General features: G+C 33.9%; 2 protein-coding genes across 4 annotated transcripts in view; both read right to left on the reverse strand.

Annotated features, from left to right (window-relative positions):
- Positions 1-14,295, reverse strand: part of LOC119073049 — a 243,173-nt gene that overhangs the window by 60,323 nt on the left and 168,555 nt on the right. The gene's annotated exons all lie outside the window — the stretch shown is intronic.
- LOC119073086 (E3 ubiquitin-protein ligase COP1-like) lies at positions 4,655-6,385 on the reverse strand. The gene is made up of 2 exons (XM_037178403.1): positions 5,925-6,385; positions 4,655-5,855 (listed from the first exon to the last, which is right to left on the reverse strand). Exons 1-2 carry the CDS (start codon positions 6,178-6,180, stop codon positions 5,050-5,052), a joined length of 1,062 nt encoding a protein of 353 aa, XP_037034298.1. The 5' UTR covers positions 6,181-6,385; the 3' UTR covers positions 4,655-5,049.

The following is a 14,295-nucleotide window of genomic DNA, read 5'->3' on the forward strand; positions in this document are numbered from 1 at the left end:
AATAATATTTATTATAATTATTGCTGTACCGTCTACACTATCTTTACATTTTGAAAATATTTATGATTTTGTTGTGGAATATTAATTCGCATTTTGCTGCATTTATTAAAATATAAAATTGTGTCACTCGCAACGGTTTGTAACGTAACGTAGAGTATGGATTTAAAAAAAATCAGAAGGAGCAAAAAGAAAATCAGCAAGTTAATCGACTAACTTTAACATTTAGCTGCTTGTGAGACCCGGACGTACAGATTTTTTTTTTTTTTTGGAAAGAAAAAGATTAGGAAAACGGTTTGTATACAATGAAGTTATAGACAAGATATGGTCAAAAGTCACCGTGGAACATATCTAGATTTTCTAAACGCACTCATCTCATAGCATTTCTAAAATTAAAGCAAACGAAGTAATCGATTTACTCATTCTACTACAATACTATTACCTTTGGTAAAACATTTCAGAAAGTTGCAACATATAAAGCATACTCAAAGGCTTATACACTTTCATGAACAGGAAGTCTAGATAGTAATAAATGTAAAAGTTACAAGACTTTTACTGTCCGTATGAGTATGATAAAGACGCAAAAGTGATACAAATGCATTTATCATTTAACATCAAACGTTAATCTCTTCGTCATTATCACTTGAGAGACGATATTGAAAGAAATACGCACAACCGGAACATCGACGGAACGAAAAAGAGAGAAGTTAATCTTCATTAAAATATGACACACATTGTAATATACGTGAAAATATTGGTTTTCTTTAGTTTACATTAAATTAAAGACGAAGATGCAAAAGGGGAAATATATTACAATTATCCATATCCATGCAAGTATCCATGCCGATTTTTCATTCTACATCATTAATGTCTACCAATGGAAAAAATTATTTTTTTTTGTTTTCTGGTAAAGTGTTACTAATCACGCGAAACCCACATTTTGGTTCAGTGAATTAAAACGCGGTAAAAGTGTTTCTTAATGATGATTCTTTTTTTGAAAAAATATGACCTCCAGGTTTTTCAATATTTATTATAACTTCTCGGTTCTTCAGTTCTTTCATGTTAATGTTCATAAATTTAACAAAGACTGCACACGAACCATACAGATCCCAATTGAAATGGAAATTTTAATACGACATCTCAAAAGTCTCAACCGACCGAAGACGGAGCTGACTAACCAAGTGGGTGAAACGTATTCATATGAAGAAATCATCCTTTTCGTCTGAGTAAGTTATGTCTCTCTCTCTCTCTCTTCCCCTTAAGTGTTGTTCCTATTGCCTATTGGAAAATTCCTGAAAATTATCGAAATGAATTTTCAGGAATTTTCAATAATCTGTTAGAATTCTAAAATTGCAATTCTCGGAAACAGGTCTTACAGCCGTTTATCACTTGTAATAAGGCACTATTGGAATTCGCAAGGGTCAATTCAATTTATGGATGCTAATAACCCTTCCAAGGAATAATAAAACACCAGCGAACGTAGCGAGCATCTGCCTTACTCACCCCCACGCGTTTGTTCTTGTCCTTGCGTAGAACTACAATACCCTTCACACCCCACTCATTTTTTTTTTATTTTCAATAACTCAAACTAAAGATTACAAGAACAAGTGTGTGGCAGTGACGAAGGCAGATGGCCAGCGAACGTAGCGAGGATACTTCTGCAACATACAAAACATTGTTCCTATAGCTGGGTTAGTAGTGCTTAGTGACATATTCCTGGCCGAGACATTCTTTAAATCGATTTTTTACCATGAAGCTATGATGGCTCATTTTTTTACAAATGTACAAAAATGCATATTACGTGGTCTACTACATTTGCACAAGGATGTAGCCATCATGACTTCATGGTAAAAGGTCGATTAAAGGAATGTCTCGGCCAAAAATATGTGACTAAGTTCTACGAACCTTCGTCTCAGATTGAAAATTCACATATTTTTACGCAACATGTCCATTAAGACATTAATATTATCGTTCGATCTTTATGATTATTTTGTTGCTGAGGGCACTAAATCAGTTAATTAAGTGTGGTAAGTATATACATTTTGTACATTACTTCTATCGGATAGAATCTATCCGTTCGGACGTCTATTTCAGTGACCACCTAAGTAACGACACCAGAACAATTTTTACTGAACCATAAATCATTGATTTATCTGTAAGACATCGAAAGAAGAAAAAAAAACGGAGAGAAAAAATATAATCGAAAATAATGAACTTATTTTAATAAATCAATTTTCGAGAAAGTTAAACGGCCTCTCTGTGTTTATTTAACATTTTGAACCATTTTTTCTTTCTTTACTTCTTCTCTCTATGGCCGGGGTTCCGAAAGTGAAAAACGTACATGTCGATAATAATTGTTAATTATATTGTAAATTGATCTTAATCAAAAATTAATAATAAAAATCTGCTAATAAACATTGATCAATGAGAGATTTGTAATGTGAATTGTTTCTAACTAATTTTTTTTTTGTTTCTTGTGTCTTACAAAAAAAAAAGATTTCTTTATATTTGTACAATCTACGCAATGTTAAAGACATTATAATAATAAGACTTTTTTTTCTTCTGTGTTTAACATCATCGGTGAAATTACCAAATCAAAGAATCGAAGAGAAGAGAAAAAACACACGATAATAGTTCGCTTAACTGACACAACAAATTCATCTTTATTTGATTTCCGAGATATGAAAACACCGCCGTTTTACGTACTACAGAGTAGGACTGGTTAAACGGCCAATGAGATGCGAATTATTTTACTCAAAAGTTGATATTACTTGTTGTCGGCTCTTTACCTAAAATTTGCGCGAGCTTATTTGACTTTCAGAAACGGCTTATCATCTGTTATGAACAGCAACGACTAAAATAAGCAAATGTCTGCGAATCATGAACATTATATAGCAAGAATTAATGGCTAAACAAATGATGTAAAAGATTCTGAGTAAGAGATTTAATAATTTTACCGCGATACGACTGTCGTTTCTGAAAGGGTAAGAGTTTGTACGGCTGTTAAACACAAACTGTACAAGAGCGTGTGGAAATTTTGTTTTCTTTCCGGTATCCGAGTCAAATTTCCCGGTATTTAGAATCGTAAATTTGATCTTTCGCCACATATTTTTCCTGATTTTTTCGATTTCCCGGTATCTAAAGAATTTTTCTGAAAACTTCCCGGTATCCAGGATACCGTGAATTTCCACACGCGTGTACAAGTTCAGAATACTTCAATTCCTGTTATCGACGATGACGATGAAAAAGAGGTATGACTAACGTTCATTTATGAAGCAAAATACTTGTTAAGTCTAATGAAGTAAAAGATTTTTTATTAAGCCAAAGTTTTACAAATGTTTTATATTTCTAGCGATTGCAATACTCGCCTGACGGATATGGTTAAAATTCTTGTAACTATTAGTTAAATGAGTCAATTTTTGCCACAGCAAGAAATTCCCAGAGGCTCATTGTTTTAGTTCGGTCCTGTTTGTAGACACATAACGCAGTTTATGAATTATTATTAAAACTTTGTGGTACATAATAAATGGGTGTTTATATCCGATAAGTGCGCGGTACTTTATTGCAAAGTGAAAATAATTAATAATTTTTTTTGTCTTCGTTCAAACTTTTCTCTCCTCTCAAATTCATTCAATTTCATGTGTCTTATAGTTTTATGACTAATAATCAAATGTGTGTGCACCGGTGAGTGTATGTTGAATACACCATCGCGTACAGAGCCTAGCATTTTATTATTTATGTGAGTTCATAAAATTTGTAATATCATTTAATCTCGTTAAAGATCAAAATATATAATTATCTAATCAAGTTTTAATAAAATAAATTTGCAAAACATAAATTGAAATTTATGGTTTTGATTTAACGATATTTTCAATTTTGATTGTTGTCTTTCGTTTTCCTTTTCTTTCATGTGCGTGAACAGTCGTGAACGGTTTTTTTTTATATAGATACTCGTTTTGATTGGTACGTTTATCGAAACAAGATACAAGTAGTGAAAGAATGGACATAGTTTTCATTAACAATTTTTTCTTCAGATGTTTCCTTGTCGTTTTGTTAGTCAATTCCGTTTTCTGAGAACTGTTTCTCGTTTAATTAGAACTTATTTATAAAGTTAGTGACTATTAAAATATCTCCATTACATCCAATCGACCACTTATAAAATGAAGAAGGGTTTTAACAGTACTACCCGACCAGATAGACGAGTATAATATACTTGAGTTTTATAATCTATTTATGGTATTTAGAATGTGCTTACAATATTGCTGATGTGTAAAACTCTGAGACTGTATTAGTAAAACAGCTGAAAAGTAGCTGGAACAAAATGTATCGCTAATTTTAGAGTCACCGACTGTATCTAAACGGTTAAAATTAGTCATCTATTTCGAGTTTAAAATGGAAAGTCTAATCAACGCTAAGCGTGCCAGTTCTTACGTACTGTTGTTCTGCTCTTTTTGATCAGTTGAATGCTGGTCTCGGGGTCACATGGTAATATATATTACACACTTGTCACGAAGAAGTCGAGGCTTGCCGAGACTGATAGTGACAAGTGTGTACTCTATTTTATCACACAAGCGAAAACGAGACAACAACATAGAACTGAAGTGTAATTTTTGAATTAAACTTCTAGGTAAGTAATTTTGACATCCGAACACCGCGCATATGTGATCTCGGCAAGCCTCGACTTCTTCGTGACAAGTGTGTAATATATATTAAGAATTTAAACTGAGCCTTTTAATTTATGAATACAGCTGATCACGAGATCAGTTAAATTTAACTGGTTTTCGTTCTCTTCAGTACTAAAGAGTCTATAGGCGAAAATTTCTTACTTGACACTTGAAAAGGTCAATCAGAAGAATAAACGTTCGTTTATCAAAGTATTTGTTTTTCATAAATTAATGAGACTTAATGTCGAATAAATGTGGAAATTTGTGGAAAGTAGTAAATGGAATGTATAGTAGCGTGTGCACTTTCGATTGGAGTGTTGGAGATCTTTTGTTAGTACTGTAGGATTTAAAATAAATTCCGAAATCGGTTTTATCTCGCTATTACAATTCAATTACCAATACAAACAGTTGGAAACATTCGAAGAAGCTCTACCGACTCAAGAACGGTGACACATTCAAAGTTCCTATAAAAGGAAATACTTCCTTTTATAGAAGTAGCACTTAAGAAGCTGGGTCCATCTGTCGGAAATTGGACATAACAACCAATGTGGTCACCCTCTTTCCATTCTTCTCCCGAATAGGCCTTACTTCCATTGAAAAATATAGTTCCGCTATTTACATAAAGCAAATCTCTATCAAGAGTCTGGCGTGGTGTAGTGCTCCTACCTGCCAATCCCATTCCGATCAAACTACCGTTGTTCAATACACACACACTGAAACCTAAACGGGACGGCTCTAATTGATGAGCCAACTGTGCAATCGCCTTCTTAGATTTATCGTTGCTTTCCAAGACACCTTGAATATGATTCGTTTTCAAATTTTCGGTATATTGCCAAGCGATGTCGCTGTCCGCAGTTAGAAGCAATCGAACTCTGCTGAATCGTCCAATGTCAAGACTATCGATCTCCTGTCTTTGTAGCGAGACCGTGTCTTCTAGTTTAGTAATCTCTTCTTTGAGTTTATCCTTCTCAGCGCGATGACCGTTCACCAGCTGCGATAGTTCTGATATTTCCAAATTCTGACTCTGCATTTTAATGTTGAAGTGTTCAAAACAATCGGCCGCCTGATCGCGTCGCTTTATTCGCAGATTGCATCCCTTCGTGCAATTCATTTCTGCATTTGGATTCATGATGCACTCTGACACATGGGTAGACAAATTTTCCAATTTCACAACCGTTTTGCATCCACGCTCGGCTTTAAAATGAAACGAAAAGACATTGCGTTGCGATAAACTGAGAAACGGAACATGAATTCAGCGCTTACCAAAATCACATTTTATTGCCTTTCTGGCGAGTACATTACGAAGTAACCGGCATGGTTCCCTTAAGTCAGTCGTCCGTAATGGTCGTCGATCGGCTGGACAGGTCTTGTTTAATGCAAGCCACTTGTTTATGCACGCCAGGCAAAAGTAGTGCTCGCATGGTGTTTGCACACAATCTTGCAGAACAGCTGCGCAAATTTGGCAGAGGAATTCGCTTTCAATTGCTCCACCAACGAAACGCTCCATATCGTAGCCCATTTTACCAAATTATTTGCTCACTTTTTTTATTGAAATGCTTTGTTACACAGCAGCGCAGACTGAAATGGATGCTCTCAAGGCCGCCGTCAAAAAATACTGATTGAATTTATAGTTTGTGCTCACTGTTAAGCTATTAAGAAGCCGTGCTCAACCGTTTACGAGGACCGTTAATAAAACTGCTGAATGATTAGAATTCAAGTTTAGTTTCACGATAAAAGAAAGCCATCAAATTGTCAAACTGCGTCTTAAAGGCGCGAATCTTGTCCGAATTTCTCAGAATTTTTCGAAATTCATCATGAAGTGATCCAAATCGTTCACTTTTTGATAGCTGTCATACTGCTCATTGTTTGAATCAAGTTGGTAACAATGATGGTGCCCTTTCTTATGTCAAACGTCAATTGGTTTTAGTGTATAGCAATATCAATACAAAACTTCAGCTATCAAAGGAAAGGGAATGAACCAACTGGGCAACCCCATTCTTAGATTTGTCGTCGGTTTCCAAGACTCGTCGATCATGAATTCTTTTTATATTTACAAAAGTTTGCCAAATTGTTTCCCACTGCAAAAAAATCGTATTTTACTGAATGGCTCAACAGCAACCACATTACCGAGTCTTTCGAGTTCCGTCTGTTGTCGGATGATTGTTTCCAGGTTGGTAATCTTAGAGGGTTGATCGTTCAACCTCCCAGAGAGTTGCAATATTTCCACTTCTTGACAACGGACCTTATTTTCAAAATGCACGTAGCAACTACTTGCGAGGTCACGTCGTGTTATTTGCAGATTACATCCCTTCTTGCAAATAATTTGAGCATTTGTACGGTAATTGCAATTAGACATTCTCGATGTAAAAAAGAGAAAGAACGACGTTCGTAGAATAAAATTTTCTTAGTTGGTAGCACTGATTTCTTCCAGTCTTATGTCAATAGAATGCACGCAGTAAGAAGTGATTTCGAAAAATACAAGAAACTCTGTTCACTTTTTCCTTCAGGGCTGAGCAGTGAAGCCATTTTTTCCATTGCACTTTTGAATAAATCGCGGTGGATGGACTCTGAGTCAACAGGGTGATTACTAAATCATTCAAGAAAAGACACACAAAAATAAACAGTACAAGAAATTTTCAAACTGTATTGCAATTGTTGTAATTTTTCTCAAATAATTTTGCGATGAAGATTGTTCCATGCTAGAAAAGTATATTTTGATTCAAATTGTCTTAAATTCAATGTATCTTTTGCATGGAACCACTTGATCTTTCGGCCTCGCATCAGGTAGATAAGAAACGTGTAGTGCGAGAAAATACCTTTATGAGAACCTTTGTGGATAAATAACTATTTCGAATGCCGAACGTATTCACGCCATAAGTGCGCCATAAATTTAAATATTTACAACTGACAGTTGGACAAAATATTGCTGACGTCAAAAATTGTATTTAATGTGTGAAATTTGTTAATTAGAGTCGGAGACATTCTCAACATGTCACGCAAAATGTAGGAGAATAAAATGTATGTATTATACTCTGTCTTGCGTTACGTAATTAATGAACGACCCCTAATGTAATGTAGGTACTATAATGCAGAAACGTGATGTGCAAATAACAGTGAATTTCTTTCTGGTGAGGCCAATACCATTATTTGATTGGCTCAAGCTCTGATACGTAAGACAGACGGCATTTTTTGATTGGCTGCACTCGTTATAACTATTTGCGCAGCCGGGTTATAATGGCTTTTTTAGACACTAGATGTGAAATTGTCACTTGAAACCGAGTGTGACAATGCACATCGTGTGCCTGAAGAGCAACAAAAGTTTTACTTTTCGTCATTGAATCGTGAAAAAATTTTGAACCGCAAAGTAACCGGATAACAGGCTCTTATTGAGAGCTAAGTACACAAGTTCAATCTATAGAATTGATGGATTTTTTCATGCTTCATTTTCCGTTCAAAAGAAATGCAGTTTATCAATATCGATAATGAAAATAAAAAGTTTTTTTTTAATTTTACCAGCATCCATCCGTGGTAATTTGAACCAACTTTAAATATTACATTCAGTGCGATAAAATCGCTTTTTACAATTATTTATTGTTTATAATAATCATCATAATACCACCGACGGACGTGTGTATGTTTTTTTTTGTTTTGTTATGTTACCTGAAATTATACATTATGTCGAAATAATGTCTTAACTATATAGCCCAGTGGTCGAATTACTGATATATTGCCTGGTGCATGTAATAAAGTAATTTAAATAAAATACAAAAAATAAAAAGCATGTAAGCTGACAACTGTACGCAAACACACGAGTCTTAAAATGCAATTTACTTTCACTATAAATTCAGATTTATTTTCCACCGCGCACAGGAAACATATTCTTTAACTTTAAAACTAACATGGTAATGAATATTGTGCTACCTTATTTTACCAATATGAAATGCAGACCGTTTCTATCAATATGTAATGTTTAGATGGATTATCATCGCCGTACATAAGTTCGAATCGGTTTTTACTTTAAATTTTCTAATGAGAATTTTCATCAATTCTTTTCACCTTTATCGCTTTATTTAACAGACGCTCAATTAACGCAAATTGCATAAAATCAATTGACTGAGAACGGTTCATGTGAATTAATGATTTATTTATTTTTGAAATGCATTCCGTATGTCCACATTCTTTTACGCGAGCGACAACCTCACACTGCACAATTTCAATACAAATAAAAAAAATAATCGAAAATGAAATTCAACCTTGTCACTTTCTACAAAGGCCGCTCCATAAGAAACATAACTTTTTAACCAAAAAATATTTTGTGCGGTTGTTATTTTTGTGCATTAAACGACGAAAAAAAAAAGAACGACACAACAAACAAACGACATAATAGGATGATGTGCGATAAAAAAAATTATTGTTGATTTTTATGGGCAATGAAATAATACCTTGTTCAGTTTAAAATGTTCAATTAAAATAAATCTCACTCTTCTTGGGTTAAAATATGGCAAGGTAAATGGTGATGCGGTGTTAAAAATTGAAACCAAAGAAAGAAAGTAAAGTTTTTTTTTGTATCGCATCGTATTGCGCCTAGAGTGTGTGAAATAACTTTGAGTACAACCCGTACCGAGAAAAATCTGATGTGATTTGAATGCAATTTTCACGGTAAGAATGAGGATCCGAATCCGTTTTTATCAAATAAACAACCTCACTACATCTGCCAGAACGCATCAATCATTTTCCTTCAATAAGAATTACCTTAAGACGAACGCAAGTTCTGTGTAACCCACACGCGGTGGACAACAAAAGAACGTTCAGAAAGAAACACTTTTCTACTTATCAAAAAACCGAAATTTTAATTTGGCGTACAGCATTTGCAAACTAATAATCATCCTGCGTTAGTTTTGCAACCCTTTTCGATTCCATACCCTGTCGTATCTGACGGGATTTGTGGATCTCCCCTGATGAAACTGAAAAAAGGATGAAAGAAAAACATTTCAGGGTCAAAAACACACCTTTTTGCCCTTGGTCACACATAATGTTCCATTTCATGTAACTGGGCCAAAAAAGGTGGCAACTTTAAATTTCTCTCGGATAAAGTTTAATAATTTGTTTGTTCGTAAAGACGATAAAAGACGAAAAGAAAGGACGAGCCCACGAGCGCGTGAGTTTTTTTTCACTTTATTACGTTGAGGAAAATTTGTTTTTGACGCGTGGAAAGTAATTTTATTAATATTTTGTTATTTTAGTAAAACTTGTGGTACTGCCCTAGTTACATGCAAACAAGCTCTGATCTAGCATTCGTAGCCTAGTTTCCATTTAAGAGCATTTGTTTTGCAAACTACTATTGCTTTAAAATGAACAGTTTTCAGCCTGTCATTTTCTCCTCGATTTTTCTCTGTGTAACTATGAAAATGCACTCCGTTGTAGAGTCAAGATGTTCACAATAAATTGATTTTTAAGGAAGCATTCAAGTCATTTTTTGCTTCAATTTACATAAATGATTATTTCCGATTTTAAGCGTTCAAACAAAATTCATCTCTCAAAATAAGTAAATAAATATTTACGCCAGCGGAATTGAAGAAGCGTACTACTTCCATTCACTATTTTTTTTTTTGATTTTCGTACGACGACGCCTTTCGAACTCTGAACATATTCAAAACTCTACATATTTACAAGCGTAACGACCATGACACAGAACCAACAGAACCGATTCATTGAACATTTTATTTTCATTCATCTTTGAAAATAAAATCATTTTATGGGATTTGAAAATAACTGGAATACTTTATCAAAGTGCCATTTAATGAGCATTTAGACGAGTAATAGTCTATCATAAAAAAAACTAAATAAAAAAGAGGTAGATCATGTCGAGTTTGCTTTGAATTGAATTATAATTTTAATCAATTGAAATATGCACGAATGGATAAGCAATTAATGGCTGATTTGTTTGGTAAAGGGATTCGAACGGAAAATTGTTGTGTCAACAACTTTTGTCGGATTGCAAGCAAAGGGTTAGTTAAGTTCAAATGATTGATCTTCTCATATTTACCACCTAGAAACTAAAATTGCAAAGTTTCAACATAATCACAGCATCCATTAAATTAATATTTATTCAGCCAGATGTTGTGGATGCAATTTTAATGCATTTTAAGATTATTTCAAGGTAAACTAAATGCAAGATAATTTTGTATAAGAGTAAAAAGTCTTGTAAACGATTTTTTCCCCATGTTTGGAATTGATTTGTCCATTAAATTATTTTTGCGCTGACTGATTATGTTGTCTTTTTCGCATTTATTGGACTTTATCAAGGTTGGTGACATCAGGTGCACAGATGAATAATTTTTTTTTTCATGCTATGGAAACTCAGAACACTATTACTTACGTACAAAAACGTTTGGCTTAGACAAAGTTTGTTGATTGAACGTTGAGAAAAGATTATCAAATTTTACATAATTAAGAGTTAAATATATAAACGGGACGTGTAACATTAGCGAATTCTAGGAGAAATGAAATGTCATTTACTATGCACCGTTTCGAATAGCATCAGTAAAAAAGACTTCTTGTGAGATCATCAATAATTTTTATAAAATGAGTATGCATTACTCGAATCAAATTGTATATACAGACAGCTGTATGTCATCTGTTGACGACAGCGACGAGAATGATAAATACTTAGATTCAGTTCATGTGGTTTTATATAGAAACACAAGAAATATGGACGTTAAGACTATGATGAAGTACAAGATTTTGTATCAATCTACTGAAAATACTTTGATCAAATGAAGTAATAGATTCGACAATCGTTACAAATGGTGTGCTTGCGGTCAATTAATTTGCAGTTAGTTTCATCTCATTAAGGTTAATTCAGTTAAATTTGTAGTAATTTATTAGAATAAGTAACTAAATGCTGACGAAAAAAGTACGAAACGTGAATTTACAGGAGATCAGCGGTACTGACACTGACTATTTTGCTACCGCCCTAAATGAACTTAGCTTCAATGCAAACGCCTACAACCTAACATCTATATTTTGTATCGGAAAATCACACATTCTAATTCTAATTCAAATTTAAATGGAAATCTATCATTACAGTCGATCTCTGCCAGGCTAATAATTATAACTAAACAGATAATCGGTTATCGTTTCATAAGAGCCTCTAATCATAGTATTACTTTTCTAATGCACGATTATTGAACAACATCATATTTAGCCGCGCGTATGCCGAGAACATTGTATAAATCCATCACTTGAAGCCTTATTTTGCAAAAAAAAATGAGAAGAAATAATTGTACACTTCAGCACAATGGTTGCCACTCACAAATTATATGATTTGGTATGTTTTTTTTTTAAATGCAGATAGGATTTTAAATGAGCCAGTTTAACAACGCACACACACACTTGATCTATTACATAAAATGCTATGAATTATTTATGTGATGTAATCACTCTCGGTGTATGGAAATTATATTTAACAAAACAAAAAATTGAAGAAGATAAACGTTAACGTTTCATTGTAATTGATGCTGCACGGAATCTCCTATTAGCCAAAGTATTGTTCAATTATGTTCGCAAATATTTTTTTTGCTGAAGTGAAATGAATAACTTGGAATTGAGTTGAAAATGTGAAGTATTTTCGGATCAAATTTCCAGAAACGCTTTTACATCAGAAGTCGGTGGTGTTTTCTTGACTTCCAACTTTAACTTATACTTTAGGTAACCTATGTTTTTAAATAACTGGTTAAGACAATCACGAAAAGTTTGCTGCGACTAACTGTTCTACACTGTTCTTTCAAAAACGACGCCAGCTCTACTTCTCTGAGTTAAATCAACAAGTAAATTATTTGCCGTAAAACTAAACGATAACACCAAAGGGATAGTTCACCAGCAAAATAAAATCCAAGTTTCTCTATAAAAATCTTTTAAAACAAACAGAAATTGAAGTCGGTAGGGACCGTCATTTCGTCTATCGCCACTACCCTTAAAGCAATTGAAAAAGAAAATATTTCTATAGACACAACGACACTGATTCGACCAAAGGCTACAGCATCCCGAGGACCAGCCCTTAACTGGTCACTCAAAAACCCTTCCTTCATACAAAAAAACTCAAAAAGCAGCTAGGGCCAGTCTGGGAACAGAAGAGAACTTATAACGTCGTTGTAAATGACGTGATTTTCCAAGGAGATCTACAGAGTATTGAACATGGTTTCAAAAATCTTACTTTTTACATTTCCAGCAACGAACAGTTTATTCCGCTGAAGTTGGGTGGGTCTTCAGATAAAATCAAAGAATATTCGCAAGCGCCGACAAACAAACTGACCTCCGTTGTTCACTGTCAATTGAACAGTCAGCGAAACATGTAGTGCCATTAATATATTCCAACGCTAAATCAACACTACAAATTCAAATGAATATTCATAACGCGCGAGCTTAAAGGCATTGCAACAGCAACCAATAAACATCAATTTTATACCATAAATGCAGTGACATCAATTCATCAGTTTTGTACAAATAAATAATGTTTCACAAGAAACAGTTTAGCCGAGTACATTGTAAGGCCATGCATGCACACTTTTGCATACATATATTGCGTTCGATGCGAACACGATGGTGGTCTCAATAGTGGTTGGTGTGTTCGGTACACATTTTTTTCTGCTTCTTTTTTTTTGAAATTTTAAAATCAATTTATCGTGCATTGGTCTTAAAATACATAATATTTTCCATGCAGCATCCGATATCTTTGTATAATATTCGTTCCCAGCAAGACCTGTTGTGGTTTCAGAATTACGTTTCGGAGAACAACATGCCGGAACAGTCGGTTATGTTAATTATTTTACAACCAGCTGAAAACAGATGTTTCGATATATATATTCTGATTGAATGAAAGAATTCTTTTCAAATACTTATTCGATCGCGGATGAACGATTCAATCGAAAAATGGTGAATTAAAAAGAAATTAAAATTGAAAAAGAAACAAAAAACCCCGCACGGTATCGAGATATTGTGATAATATGGAAGAAGATGGAATAATTAAATCGTAATCATTCGAATATTTTTGTGATTAAGAAAGAGATTGGATTCTTTTTATCTTTGATGTGGGTTTAAGACCGTTAGGACAGAATTTTGGAGAAGATACGAATCTTTATCGAAAAACGGTAACTGATTGTATTACGTAGGGGCCGGATTGATAATTAGATGGTTACATGGCCGATTCGATTATTTATCTGACAAATAATCTCGAGTTTGTCAGGCTGTGTATTTCTTTCGGAAACAGCATCAACAATCCTTTGATATTGAGATTAAAATTGTTGTAAGTCAAGTTGTTGTACATGTGGATCAATATGTTCTACCCCACACAGGGCCTATTATTGACAATTTTTTTAGTAAAATTAACAATAATATGTCCTGACCACACATTGGTATATTAACCCTCAAACCGGTACAAATTACTTATCAGAATAATTTACCCGGATACCAAATTATACTATGATAATATGCTGGCAATGCTACTCGCAGGCATTACATTTTAGGCAGAATACACACTCAAAAAAATTCGTCCATTTTGCCTCCGTTTACTTTTGACAGTTCTAATCAAACAATAAAATAGAGGCATGTTAAACGGATAAACATTTTTGGTAAA

This window comes from Bradysia coprophila, chromosome II (genome assembly GCF_014529535.1).
Source record: "Bradysia coprophila strain Holo2 chromosome II, BU_Bcop_v1, whole genome shotgun sequence".
NCBI classification, from domain to species: domain Eukaryota; kingdom Metazoa; phylum Arthropoda; class Insecta; order Diptera; family Sciaridae; genus Bradysia; species Bradysia coprophila.